At 33.8% G+C, this 15,650-nt stretch overlaps 1 protein-coding gene across 1 annotated transcript in view; it reads left to right on the forward strand.

Moving 5' to 3' along the window:
• HDX (highly divergent homeobox) overlaps positions 1-15,650 on the forward strand; it is a 139,041-nt gene that overhangs the window by 25,891 nt on the left and 97,500 nt on the right. Inside the window, exon 2 of the mRNA XM_005873233.2 lies at positions 10,549-10,695. Within this exon, the coding sequence (XP_005873295.1) occupies positions 10,549-10,695 (147 nt within the window). The remainder of the gene's footprint in view (positions 1-10,548; positions 10,696-15,650) is intronic.

The following is a 15,650-nucleotide window of genomic DNA, read 5'->3' on the forward strand; positions in this document are numbered from 1 at the left end:
AAACTTAACAATGAAAAAAGAAACACTATCAATTTAAAAATGGGCAAAGGACCTGAATAGTAACTTACACAAAGAGGACATAGAGTTGGCCAATAGACATATGAAGAGATGCTCGACATCACTAATCATCAGAGAAATGCAAATAAAACCACAATTGGAACACTGGCCCGGTGGCTCAGTTGGTTGCAGTGTCATCCGATACACCAAAAGGTTGCAGTTTTGATTCCTGGTTATGGCACATACCTAGGCTGTGTGTTGGTATGTATGGGAAGCAACCCATTGATATTTCTCTCTTATACTGGTATGGATGTTTCTCTCCCTTCCTCTCTCTCTAAAATCAATAAACATATCCTCTGGTGAGGATTAAAAAAACACAATGAAATATCACCTCACATCTTTTACAATGGCTTTCATCAATAAATCAACAAATGAGTGCTGGTGAGGATGTGGAGAAAAGGGAACCCTCGTGCACTGTTGGTGGGAATGCAGACTGGTGCAGCCACTGTGAAAAGCAATATGGAGTACCTTAAATATTTAAAAATAGAACTGTCCTATGACCCAGTGTTTCTGTTTCTGGTTTATCCAAAGAAACCTGAAACACTAATTTGAAGTAATACATACACGCCTATGTTCATGGCAACGTTATTTACAATAGCCAAGATTTGAAAGCAGCCCAAGTGCCCATTAGTAGACGAGTGGATAAAAAGCTGTGGTACATTTATACAATGCAATTCTACTAAACCATAAAAAAAACTTACCTTTTGTAACAGCATGGATGGACCCTGAAATTATGCTAAGTGAAATAAGCCAGTCAGAGAAAGACAAGTACCATATGATTTAATTCATATCTGGATAATGAACAAAATAAACTAACAAACAAAATAGAAACTGACTTATAGACAGAGAACAGATTGACAGCTGTCAGAGGGGAAGAGACTTGCAGAACTGGGTGGAAAAGGTGAAGGGATTAAGGAAAATTTTTAAAAAAATCATAAACACAGGCAATAGTATGGTCATTACCAGAGGGAAAAAGGGGTCGGGGAGAGGAGGTTGAAGAGGATATAAGGAGAATAAATGGTGTTAGAAGGAGACTTGACTTGGGGTGCTGAACAAAAAATATAATATACAGATGATGTATTATAGAATTGTACACCTAAAACCTACATAGTTTTCTTAACAAATGTCACCCCAACAAATTCAATAAAAAAGGAAAAATTAAATAGAAATAGACATGTCTATAAGTATACTTTGGGACTTCATTATTTTTCTTTCAGTAATTATTAAAACAAGTAATCAGCCCTAGCCAGTTTTGCTCAGTGGATAGAGCATCGGCCTGTGGACTAAAGGATCCCGGGTTTGATTCCAGTCAATGATATGTACCTTGGTTGCAGGCTCCTCCCCCGCCAGGGCCCTGGTCAGGGCTCGTGCAGGAGGCAACCAATCGATGTTTCTCTCATATTGATGTTTCTGCCTTTCCCTCTTTCTTCCACTTTCCCTATAAATCAATGGAAAAATATCCTGGGATGAGGATTAACAACAACAACAACAACAACAAAAAAGCAATCATAAAATCATTAAAGATATAGAAGATCTGCCCTAGCTGGTTTGGCTCAGTGGATAGAGTGTCAGCCTACTGAAGGGTCCAGGGATCAATTCCTATCAAGGGCACATACCAGTTGCAGCATGCAGGAGGCAGCCAATCGATGTGTCTCTCTCACATCACTATTTCTCTCTGTATCTCCCTCTCCTTTCCACTCTCTCTAAAAATCAATAAAAATTATCCTCGGGTGAGGATTAACAATATAACAATAGCAAAAAAAGAGATATAGAAGGTCTGAACAATATTATCAACCAACATGAATTAATGGACATTTTTAGTACAGCAGAAGACACGTTCCTTTCAAATATGTATAGAACAGTTTTTAAAAGAAACCATATTCTGTTGGGCCATAACATAAACTTTGCAAATTTTAAAACAATTGGAGTTATATAAAGTATGTTCTCTAACTGTAGCCAAATGAAATCAATAGCAAAGATATCTTGGAAATTCTTAAATATTTTAATTAAACTATAAACAAAGGAGCCGTAACCGGTTTGGCTCAGTGGATAGAGCGTCGGCCTGCGGACTGAAAGGTCCCAGGTTCGATTCCGGTCAAGGGCATGTACCTTGGTTGTGGGCACATCCCCAGTAGGGGGTGTGCAGGAGGCAGCTGATCGATGTTTCTCTCTCATCGATGTTTCTAGCTCTCTATCTCTCTCCCTTCCTCTCTGTAAAAAATCAATAAAATAAAAAAAAAACTATAAACAAAGGAGAATAGAAAATATTTTAATTGGAATTACAATTTAGATGCACCCTATGTCATCATAGTTTTGATGTGTATTTCCCTGATAACTAATAGTGTTGAGCATCTTTTCATATATCTCTAGGGCATTTGTATGTTTTCTTCAGAAAAGTATGTTCAAGCCCTTTTACCATTTTTTTAAATTAGGCAATTAGATGTTTTTGTTTTTCTCTATTGAGTTGTAGGAGTTCCTTATATATCTGATATATTTTAAAAACTAACCCCTTATCAGATATATGGCTTGAAATATTTTCTCCCATTTTATAAATTACCTTTTAATTATGTTGATTGTTTCTTTTGCTGTGCAGAAGATTTTTAGATTTATGTAGTCCCACTTACCTATTTTTGCTTTTGTTGCCTATACTTTTGATGTGATGTTCAAGAATCATTGGCAAGACAAATGTCCAGAAGTTTTGTTTCTTTTTCCTATGCTTCCTTCTAGAAGTTTTTAGCTTCAGGTCTTATGTTTAAGTCTTTAATTTACTTTAAGTTGACTTTTTTATGAATAGTGTTCACACCTGTCTGGATAGTTATTATTAAAAAGCCAAAATATAACAGGTCTTGTCAAGGTTGTGGATAAATTGGAACCCCTGTACATTGTCAGTGGGGATGCAAAAATGTTCAGGAACTATGGAAAGCTGTATGGAGATACTTGAAAAATTAAAAATAGAACTACTGTATGATCCAGCAATACCACTATTGGATATTATATTAAAAGTATTGAAATCAGGATCATACAGAAGTATCTGCACTACCATGTTTATTGCAGCACTATATACAATAAGCACAATATGGAAACAAAATGTCCATTTACAGATGAGCAAAGAAAATGCATATACATACAGTGGAATATTATTTGTCCTTCAAAAGGGAAATTATGCCATTTGCAACAACAGACATCAATCTGTAGTATACTATTCTGAGTGAAGTAAGCAAGTCAGTGGACACATAGTGCACGATTCAACTTGTAAGAGGGCTGAAAAATAGTTAAACTCACAGAAACAGAGAAAGCCATAGTGGTTACCAGGAGATAGAGAGTGAGGAAAATGGGGAGTTGTTATTCAATAGATATACAGTTTCAGTTATGCTGAATGAATAAGTACTAGAGATCTTCTGTACAACATAGTAGCTACAAGTTAACACTATTGTTTTGCACACTTCAAAATTTGTTAACAGGTTAGATCTCCTGTTAAGTGTTCTTACCACAGAACAAACAGATAATCCATGGGATACAAAGAAACTCTGGGTGGTGTTGGATATGTTGATTACTTTGATTATGATGATTGTATCATTGCTTTTTGCATAACTCATCAAATTGTGGACTTTAAATATGTACAGCTCTTTGTATATCAATTATACTTTGATAAGTCTGTTAAAAAATGCAGCCTATCAAAATTCGCCAAAGCCATCCTTAGCAGTAAATTTTTAATATTAATTGATGAAATTTAAAAACAGAAGAAAGGCCAAAGATCAACAATCAAAGCTTCCATCTTTAAAAAAAAACTAGAAAATTAATAGAAAATTTAATCCAAATTAGCAACATGAAGAGAATAGTAAAGATAAGGACAAAATTCAATGAAAATCAAGACAGATAAACAACAGACCAAATTCAATGAAACCAAAAGCTACTCATTTCAGAAGGTCAATAAAAGTCACCCTAGCAGGTTTAGCTCAGTGGATAGAGCCTTGGCCTGTGAACCAAAGGGTCCTGGGTTCGATTCTGGTCAAGAGCACATGCCTGGGTTGCAGGCTCGATTTCCAGTTCGGGGGCATGCAGGAGACAGTTAATCAAAGATTCTCTCTCATCATTGATGTTTCTATCTCTCTCTCTCCCTCTCCTTTCTTCTCTGAAATCAATAAAAATGTTTAAAAAAATAAAGTGATAAGTCCCTGGCCAAACCGACCAAGACAAATAATAGGGAAGAAACAAACTGCCAACCTCAATAAGAAAAAGGTGCATCTCAACCGACCCTATAGCCAAAATAATAATAATAAAATAGTATAAAAAACTTTACACTTTAAATACAGAGACTTAGATAAAATTGGCTAATTCTTTGAAAAACACAAATTACCAAAGCTTACTCAAGAAGAAACAGATATAACCAGAATAACACAAATATATAATTTTTAGTTTAAAACTTTCCAACAAAAAAAGTTCCATGCTCAGATGGCTTCATTGGTAAACAGAAAATTTTTGTGACCATGAATTAAACAAATATTTCTTAGATATGGCACTAAAACCACAATTCATTTGCCATTTGAACCAGCGGTCCCACTCTTGGAATATATCCTAAGGAACCCAAAACACCAATCAGAAAGAATATATGCACCCCTCTGTTCATAGCAATGTTATTTACAATAGCTAAGATCTGGAAACAGCCCAAGTGCCCATTAGTGAGTGAGTGGATTACAAAGCTGTGGTACATTTACACAACAGAATATTATCCAACTGTAAAAAGAAGAATTTCTTACCCTTTGTGACAGCATGGTTGGACCTGGAAAGTATTATGCTGAGTGAAACGAGCCAGTCAGAGAAAGACATATCACACGATCTCACTTATATGTGGAATCAAATGAGCATAATATACTGATGAACAAAACAGAACCAGAGGCATGGATGAATAGAATAGGCTGAAAAATCTTGGCAGGGAGACAGGAGGAGGTTAACCAAAGAACCTATATACATACTAGAGGCCTGATGTACAAAAATTGTGCACGGGAGTTTCCCCTCAGCCCAGCCTGCACCCTCTCCAATCCGGGACCCCTTGGGGGATGTCTGACTGCTGGTTTAGACCCGATCCTGGGGATCGGGCCTAAACCGGCAGTTGGACATCCCTCTCACAATCCTGGACTGCTGGCTCCTAACCGCTCACCTGTCTGCCTGCCTGATCGCCCCTAACTGCCCCCCTGCCAGCCTGATCACCCCTAACCACCTCTGCCTGTCAGCCTGATCATCCCTCACTGCCCCCCTGCTAGCCTGATCACCCCTAACGGCCTCTGCCTGCCAGCCTGATTGCCCCCAACTGCCCCCTCCCCCTGCCGCTGGCCTGGTTGTCCCTCACTGCCCCCCCTGCCAGCCTGGTCGCCCCATGCAGCCTGCTACTCATTCATTTGTAGCTGCTCACTAAACCCCTGCCTGCCGGGTGGCCCTACACAGCCTGCTGTTCAGTTGTTTGGTCGCCCCTCACTAACCCCCCTGCCGACCTGGTCGCCCCACGACCTTTTGGTTGCGATGGTCACTTAGGCTTTTATAGAGATAGATACACATAACCAATGGACACAAACAATAGTGTGGCAAAAGCCTGGGGTGGAGCAGGGGCTGGGAGGAAGGGGGCCAAGGGGGGAAAATTGGAAGAATCTGTAATATTGTCAACAATAAAAATACAATTAAAAAAAAAAGAATACACTTGATTTATCAATATCATAGCAGCACAATTTATAATAACTAAGATTTGGAAACAGCCTAAGTGCCCATCAGCAGATGAGTGGATTACAAAGCTGTGGTACATCTACACAATGGAATATCACGCTGCTGCAAAAGGAAAGAACTCTTGCCCAGCCGAGTGTGGCTCAGCAGTTGAGTATCGACCCAGGAAACAAGAGGTCACCAGTTTGATTTCCGGTCAGGGCATATGCCCAGGTTGTGGGCTCGATCTCCAGTGGGGGGCGTTCAGGAAGCAGCCAATCAATGATTCTCTCTCATCATTGATGTTTCTATCTCTCTCTCCATCTCCCTTCCTCTCTGAAATCAATAAAAATATATTTGGATAAAAAAGAAAGAAACCTTACCGTTTGCAACAGCATGGATGGACCTAGAGAGCATTATGCTGAGTGAAATAAGTCACTCAGAGAAAGATGAGTATCACATGATCTCACTCATTTGTGGAATATAACGAACAACATAAACTGATGAACAAAAATAGATCCAGAGACATAGAAGTATTGAACAGACCATCAAACCTCATATGGAAGGCAAAGGAGGGTGGGAAGGGGGGTAAGAGATCAACCAAAGGACTCGTATGCATGCATATAAGCATAACCAATGGACACAGACAATGGGGGGATGGGTGAGGGCCTTTGCTGGGAGGCAGGAGTGGGCTGGGAGAGATCAATTAGGGAAAAAAGAGACATATGTAATACTTTCAATAATAAAGAATTAAAAAAGAAAACTTGTTTGGGAAATACACTGTTAATAAAATAAGAAGACAAACCAAAAGCAGGGAGAAAATATTTGCAAGTCATATTTCTGATGATGTGTATACAGAACATGTAATAAACCCTAACAACTCAATAATACCTAAGAAAACAATCAAGTTCAAAAATTTGCAAAATATTTGGACACTTCTACAAAGAAGACATATGGATTGCAAATAAGCTTATTAATAGATTCTCAACATCATTAGTCACTAGGAAAATGCAAATTAAAACCATAATAATAATAATATACAATTACACATATATTAGAATGGCTAATTTCAAACAAATATGATAAATGCTGGTGAGGAGATTAAAAAAACCACAGAAACTTCATAGAATATTATGGAGAAAAATATTGTGTACTTTTGAACACAAGCCATTTTTTAAAATAGTTTAACAGTTTCTTATAAAGTTAAGCATATACTTACCATATGTCCTAGCAATTACAATCCAGAGTATTTGCTCAAGAGAAATTAAACCTTATTTGCAGAGCTAAACCTCCATATAAATGTTTTTAACAGCTTTATTAATAATAGCCAAGTACTTGAAAAAGACCAAATGTCCATTGATGGACTAATGGATAAATCATGGTACATCCATACAATGGAATACTACTCTGAAATTTAAAAAAAAAGTACTGATACATACAACACAGGTAAATATCAAATGCATTGTGATCAATGAAAGAAGCTAGTTTCAGTAGAATACATATGTGTAACTCCATTATTATGGCATTATATAAAATTAAAATTATAGAAACAGATTAGTGGTTGTCAGGGCCTGGGTGGCTGGAGGGATTGATTATAAAGAAGCAGCATAAGGGAATTATTTTGGAGTGATAGAATTGTTTTGTGTTTTTATGGTGGAGGTGGTTTCATGACTACTGTATATATTTGTCTTAACTCATAAAACTATACACCAAAAGAGTGATATTTACTGTATGTAAATTTAAAGATGAATAATAATGGATTAAAAAGACAATGTAAATAAAGACATATTGGCCAAGATAAAGATACTCAAGGTGTTATATTAACCTAGGCTTAACTCTTTAAAAACAGTAACAAAAACACAATGGCTTATACACACTTCAAATTTTTATTGTTGGAAAGAATGTGTAATATTTGAATTGAATTTTATGGAATCCCCATTTTAATATCAAATTTTCCAAGAATGAGTACTTATGAGTAAAATATTTTGGTACTTTCCAAATTAGTTAACCAGTTAAGACATTATTAGGGCATTATTAGAGCAGATTTTAAGTATGACAATAATGTTATATAGGAATTTATCTGATATGTACCCATGTGAAAATATATCCTTAGCTACCAGGAACTTCGAAGGAGGTAGTCATTCCTAGAAACTATTTTTCAAGTACTTCTGAAGCAATAAATCTAAAATATGTTACTCATTGTTCTCCTTGTTTGAATACAATATACTGAGCATAATTTAATGTTTTATCAATGGCTAAGGGTCATCATTAAAACATCAAATTTTAAAGCTTAGAGCAAGCTAACAAATCACATACCTGAATATTATAAACAAAAGGGCCTAGTCATACTTAAAAATGTAAATATACAACTGTAACATACTCTATAATTTAAGAAAAATCAGTTTGCATATTCCAAATGATTGGACCAACCCAGACTGGAAAGTAAAATAAGTCATATAATCTAATATTTTATAGACTAGGAAATGGGTGCTCATAGAAATTAAGTGATTTACCCAATATACCATAGTGGAGCTGAGAGTAGGTCACAGGTTGTCTTATTCTTGTGGGATGGCATGTGCTGAGTGGGTGGTGCAGTGCAAAGAGTAAATCTTGGGGTAAAGCTAAATGACTTATTTCATCATTTAATCCCTTAATTCAGTTACCTTCCCTAACCCAAACCAGTGGACCTCCATTTTTATGAAACCAGTGGATTATTATTTTATCTACCACATATATAAGACCCCAACTTTTAAATGGAAGGTTTTTACAACTCTTTTTATTTTTTGTGCAAATGATTAAAAGTTTTGGTAGTATAGTCATTCAATATTGTTCCACTTAATAGACCAAGATAAGTAGGGTGGATGGAGGTAATGATAAATTATCTTGCTTATAAGGGTTTGTCTACTTGCTGTAATTTGAAAGATAAAAAATAGTAGATCTCTTGAATGAAGTGGACTTCCTGATGTTGCTACTGAATTTAAGGGAAAAACTAAAAAGTTTACACTATTGTTAGAATTGTTGACTCCAGAAATCTGTTTAGTACTGGTTACCTATATTTGGCTGTTAGTGACAAAGGACCTGCTGTGCTTTTAAAGATTCATGTCACATTTGGGTAAATGTAGCAGTTTTAGCCAGCCAATAGAAAAGCATTCCTATATTATTAGTTCAGGTATCATCACACCTGGGGGTCCCCCATATCTTGCACTCTGGGCTTTTTATGGTATTACAGCCCTGCAGAAAATGATCAGAGCCTTTACCTTGATTATGCATCAGTGAATTGAAGTTTACTCCCTTCCTCAGAACTCATTCCAAAGTTCTTTGCATCTAAATCCACACCAGATGAATCTTTTCAGTTATTTGACTTCCATCTTTTGTCTCAGCAAAAAACAACGTGCTCTGAAAGCTGGCAGCCATAATAGTAGATATTGCTTTGATGGATGCTGTCCTCTGGACCCAACATCTTTGAAAATTGGACAGATTTCAGATAAAAGGTTTATACTTTTACATGGGTAACCCTTCAGAAAATTAGTGGAGTTATTTGTTTCTGAGTGTTCCAGGAAGAAACTCTACTCTCATCTTTCTGGTGCCCTCTCCAATATCTGACTTTCTTTCATCAGCTCTCTAGACATTAGATAGGAAGATGTTTGTATGGGCAAGAAAGAAAGTTGGGTGTATAAATGCAGAGGATTGCTATATGACTGTCTTTAATTTATTTATGAGATGACTTTGTAATTTAAAATATTCAGACAAAGGGAAGTTAATTTTTGTGTCAGTTTACTTGGCTTTTTTCCATACCTAGTATACTAGAATGATTTCTATTTTGTTTGGCTTATAGAGTTGTTGTTTTTATTGTTGCTGTTTTTTCTAATTTTGAGAGACACTTTCTTTGGGAAGGGTTTTTTTTTTCTGACTGTCAACTTTTAGCAATAATTTCAGTGTGACAGCTTTTAACAAGAACCTAAAATTGCCTTAATCTAATTATAAATATTTTATACAAAATGCACTACTAGAATTTATCATTTTTAAAAAGAGTTTGACCTGCCTTTTACTTCTGATATTACCAGAGTTGTTTTCTCTTAATATTAAGTATGTTACATATTGATGGAAAGAATAAAGTGTTTATAAATTTCTCTTATCTAATTATGATGGTATTAATTTAATTAAAAGGTATATAGTTTTCCTATGGGTTCTTTTTAGTAAAATGTACACGATTTTGATTCTTAGTTTGTATACTATATAGTTATTAAAAATAATTGTTTTAGTATCGACTAAAGCAATTTTCACAGTCACTAAAACTTCTTGTTTATTTTCAAGCTTTAAAAAGGGGGTTTGTTTTAATATATAAAAAGAACCCTTTTACCCAGAAAGAAAGAAAAAGAAGACACTTTTTTGTTCCAGAGCACAGCTTCTGGCTATAAGACATATACCAGATGCCTTGCTTGACAAAGAACAGTGAGTGTCCCTGTTGATAATTGACCACGTATGGCTACCACCATCTCTGGCTTTATTAGCCATAAATATTTATTTCAGTGAAAGACACTATCCAGATAAGGCTTTCATTTTATTGTCTTTAATGTTGGTGTTTTTTTCTAAGCAAATTCAATGTATTTCCATTATGTATAATTTTTCAGTGAGAACATGTCTCCCTTTGGCACACAGATTTTTGCCCACTAATGGGGATTAATTGACTTTAAAATATCTTGCAGCTTCAAAGCACTGAAATTGTTTTTTAAAAACTTGCAAATTCTACACATACACAGTTTTTATTCCAATTTTCAGAGTATCTTCTTTTATTTTTAGATGAATCTACGTTCTGTATTTACTGTAGAACAACAAAGGATTTTACAGCGTTATTATGAAAATGGAATGACAAATCAAAGTAAAAATTGCTTTCAGCTAATATTACAGTGTGCACAGGAGACTAAGCTGGACTTCAGTGTAGTCAGGGTAAGTATTGAGGTCTCACATTCTTGAATTTATAACTTTTTATTACAAGTTATAATTGCTTAATATAAGAAAAACTATCAGGGTATGAAGTCACTAACTTTATGAACAGCTTCATTTCCCTGGTATATTAATTTTAAAATAGACCAAGCTAATTATTTAGTATGTATTTGTTTCTATGAATACCTTGAAGAAACTAAAAATAATTTGCATTTAAACATATCTTTAAATATCCCAGTTCTTCGAACTAACGAATACCTTTAAAATTAGTTGTTGATTTTATGCTGCCTTTAACCTATAATTAATATAGATATATAACCTTACAAAATCCTATCGGTAAAACAGGTATTTACTGAGGGACTATTATGTATCTAGCATATTTTCTTTTATCTAAAAACAAGAAAAAAGGAATATTTTCAGGCATTTATAACTTGAGTATTTTGTCTTTTTAGGAAAATCTAGACTTTCTTATGGATATTTCCTCTTTTAATTAAAATGCATGCATTTTAATGGGTTAGCAAGTAAAGGACAAGAAATCACAAGGGAGGAAATGTTTCTTTATCACAATCATATTCATCTGTAAAAATCAGAGCTGTTAAACGTTTGAGAAGGCAATGAGAAGGTGATAGAGAGGAGGCAAGAGATAAATCTATCAGAACTAGTCATAGATTTTACTGAGTGCATAGGTCCTTTTATGTTTGTCTGGACATGCTACAAATCCTGCTGGTGTGAAATCTTAGGAATTTAAATATTAGCAGCTTTCCCATCCTTGTCATCATCAGGTTAATTTGGGAAAGAGAAAGAATGTCTTTTTTTCAATTATTTTTCTCTCAGAGGAACTTTCAAAGACCATAAATATAAAAATATCCTGATAAGCAAACTTATTTGGGAAATCAATTTCTTAAAAACTAAATGATGTATTCATCTTCAAATAGAAAATTGTGCCACCAATTCTAGGGGTGTGGGGATATTCAGGATATCTATTACTTACTGGCTGAGATCAACCATCATAAACTAGAATTTTTTCCTATTGATAGCTTAAAATTCCCTATTTGAAATGCTTTTAGTGAGCTTGAGAGAAAAAATGTTTAATTGCTTTAGAAAAATAATATAAAGTGCATAATATTTCAAATTGATGAGATTTCACTTTATAAGTACAAACTCATTCCCCCCACACCCATGGTAACTTCTTTCTTCCCTTTTTTCCCCGTTTTGTTTTACCATTGCTTTAAAGTGAAATGCCTTCTTAGGAAGCTGCTTTGTGGACTGTGACCTCTCATATTTCCAATTTGTTATTGAATCTTTCCTAATAACTTACTGATTGTACTTGAATATTGAGAGTGTTGAAACACACAAATTTATATTTATGCTTCAAATGATGTGAAATCTAAAACAAACAATAGAAATAAAAAGAAATAAGTTCATAGAATGTAAGCTTACAAGTAAAATGTTATATAAATCATAAGGAATTGTGTAAAACAGGTTCATTCTCTCTGTTGTAGGAGAGCGTACAGAAATTTGGTCTTCCAAATGTAAATTCCAACAGTTTTGGTGGCTTTTCTAGTCAGACAAAAAGGGAGTTCTTTATCGACTCATCATCCACAACCTCCCCTGCCCCCAGTATTTTGCTTGGTCTGTATGTTCTTTTGAAACATAACTTACTGTTCTTGTTTATAATATAGTGTTTGTTGTGGCTTTCTTCATTTTACTAAACATGATCTTAATGTAAATAGAACTTAAAAGGTTAAAATATCCATGCAAAAATAAATATGATGGGGTAATGGTATAGGAAAACAAAGAGGAAGCTCTAAAAAAAGGAAAATAAGTTGGGAATTTCTAAGATAAAACTGAAAAGAATGTTATGGACACTGAGGATTGATGACCCCAGTATTATCTTATATCACTTTCCTAGTCCAAATCCCAAATTAACATATCTATTTGTTTGACCTATTTTTTTCTCTCACACCAATAAAGCCTTTGGAAAGAAAAATACTGTATATTCTATAAGCACTGGTAAATTTTGGATTCTGTAAGTGAATGACTTTTAGGAAAAAGTTTTTCAGTTATTTGGAACCTTCAGACAATGAATTTTCTTTATTTTTAACATTTTAAGTGGACAACATTTTTAATACATACTTTATCACTTTACTTCAGTAGAGAATATTGAAAATAATTAAATCCTTACTTTTTGACTCAGAGTTTTATTATGGAAATCAATTACTGTACTGTGCTCACATAATAATACTCACAATATGCTAAGGTGTATGCGGTGACTTTCTCCTTTACTAAAAAACACCAGTCTAATGATTTCTCACATCAATTCTTGTGTGTGTGTATGTCTGTGTGTTTCCTTCTCTTTTTTAGTGAGCAATATGCATTTAGTAAACATTCTTAGTTTTGGCGCTAACAAAGTGTCCCCAAAAGCAAACTCAATCCCAAGTCCCCTCATATTTGTCATTTCTAACTTATTATAGATTAGAATACCAAGTTTGGTAAATCCTATATAATAAAATATGCAAATTGTCCCCTCGACAGGGAGTTCAATTGGGAGTTCAACCAGGGAGTGGGGCCGGCCGACTAACTGCCTTTGGCCCCTCACCCTGGCCATCCTGCCTCGATTGGGGGCTGGCCAGCAGGATCCCATCTGTGCACGAATTCATGCACCAGGCCTCTAGTTATATATAAAACAAAATAAGATGGGTTTTAAGGTCAGGGGTTGTTTTAGTAAAATACATGGATCTTTTTACATCTATGTTGTCTGCCTTCTGAGTTTAGATAGCTGAGTGTGCTATGCACATGATATTCTACTGAATTTTATTTTGTGATGGGTAGATAATATAAATACCTAGGGATTTATGTAAAAAATATTTTCACTATCTAAGTCAGTCATAAATTAACAATGCACTGGTGTCACTCTTAAACTTCTGTGTTAGGGTAGGTATTCTGATATTGTGATGAGAACATGGTAGGCTATTTATTTGTTTTCTCAGAAATATTGCAGAGCTGCCCTTCCAATGTAGTAGCTCTTGAGTTCACATTTTACCAGTTCACTATGCTTTTGTGTTTATAATTTTAAAATGTAATGCTTATATATTTTTATAAAAATTATGTCTCATAATTATTTTGCATATTTTTTCATACTTGAAAAGCCATATCACAATTATTTATTTGGAATATTTGTAAAATTTACCTTTTTGAACCATACATCAAAATTATATTTATCCAAAAACATTTATTTTTACATATTTCTCTTGAGTATATACTTTAAAACTTTCTAGATTTTCTCCCCTGTCTCCTTCTGTGACATTTATATTCATTTGTCCCTCTGCTTATAATTCTCACTTCTGCGTTTAGTAAAACTAAATCAGAGTTCACCTTTAAAATTTCCACAGCCTCATATAAAGTAAAATGGAGCCATCTCATTTCCTGGAACATTTTATTTATTAGAGAAATATTAATTACAAAAGTATAAAATGGCCACCAGAGATGACCATTTCAGGAATTTCTCACCATAGTGGAAGAAGAATGTTTTGAGAACAAGAAAATTGATTTTAAATTCTGGTGGCAGGTCGCTTAATATTTCTAAATCTCAGTTTCTTCACTTACACAATTTTAAAATAACACCTAGCAAAGGAGATAATATCTATAAAAACATATGATGTGTACTTAATACATGATAGCTTTTATTTATAGTATTGGAGCAACATTAATATAGCTTATAGTATAAAAAGCATAGCAAATTGGATAATTTTTGTGGTCTTCTAAAACTTTTGGTCACACAAAAGTTAACCGAATATTAAATTTACCCTACACCATATCCGTGTGAAGCTAGTTCATTTAATGTTTTCACTTATTTATTTTTTAAGATTTCTTAATAAATAAATGTGTTTTGGTAGTTTATAATCTGGTGTACATTTTGAAATAATTATAGAGTTTATTGATCACATTATGGAATGAAATATTTCTTATTGCACATTTTAAGAAAAATCATGATTCAATGTAATAATACTAAGATTATTATAATATATTGTTTATATAAAAGTACATTTTTGTAATCAATTCCTGAATGCCAATCACTAGTGTTATTTTATTAATAATATACATTTCTGTTTATAAAAGCAATACATATTTACAGCATAACATTTGGTAAGGAGAGAAAAGTGTAAAGAAGAAAATAACTTCCATAAATTAATGACAAACAGAAAAATATTTGCAACTTATGACAAAGTGTTGCTACCTTTAGTAGAAAATTGCTCCTATAAATCAATTAAAAAACAAATACCCAATATAAAATAAGTAAAGGTAATGGATAAGCTATTCTATCAAAGCAATAGAATAACCATAGAAATTTAAATCAAAACAGCAATTATATACCTCTTAACTCCTGGAGTACAAAAGACCACAAAAAGAAAATGCAAAGTCTTGGTAAGGTTGTGGAGAAAGCAGAACTCTTATAAATACATGGCAGGGTAATTTGAAAATATCAAAAAGCACAACAATTTCTTTCTAGAATAACATTCTAACAGACCAATAACACAAGGATGCATGTACAATGATGTGTGTTGTAGTATGTTTTATAATAGTGAATATTTATAAAAATAACCTAAATATCTAGCAATATTAAATTAACCAAGTTATAAAATATTAATAGAAGAAAAAATTTTTAACCTGAAAATTGCAAGTATATATTTGTTTAACACTATCACAAGCATTTTCCAATGACATTAACTACCTTAACTATGCTTCCAGTTTTTCATTATTATAAAGAAACATATGATGAACGTCATTAGATACAAACTTATATACATCTATGATTATTTTTAGGATAAATTCACAAAAGCGGATTTACTAGGTCAAAGGATATAAACATTTTTAAAGTTCTTGCTATGGATAAATTAATTGGTTGGGTTTTTTATTATTATTGTTATTTTTTTAAATATATTTTATTGATTTTTTTA

Source organism: Myotis brandtii, unplaced genomic scaffold (assembly GCF_000412655.1).
Source record: "Myotis brandtii unplaced genomic scaffold, ASM41265v1 scaffold40, whole genome shotgun sequence".
Lineage (NCBI taxonomy): Eukaryota > Metazoa > Chordata > Mammalia > Chiroptera > Vespertilionidae > Myotis > Myotis brandtii.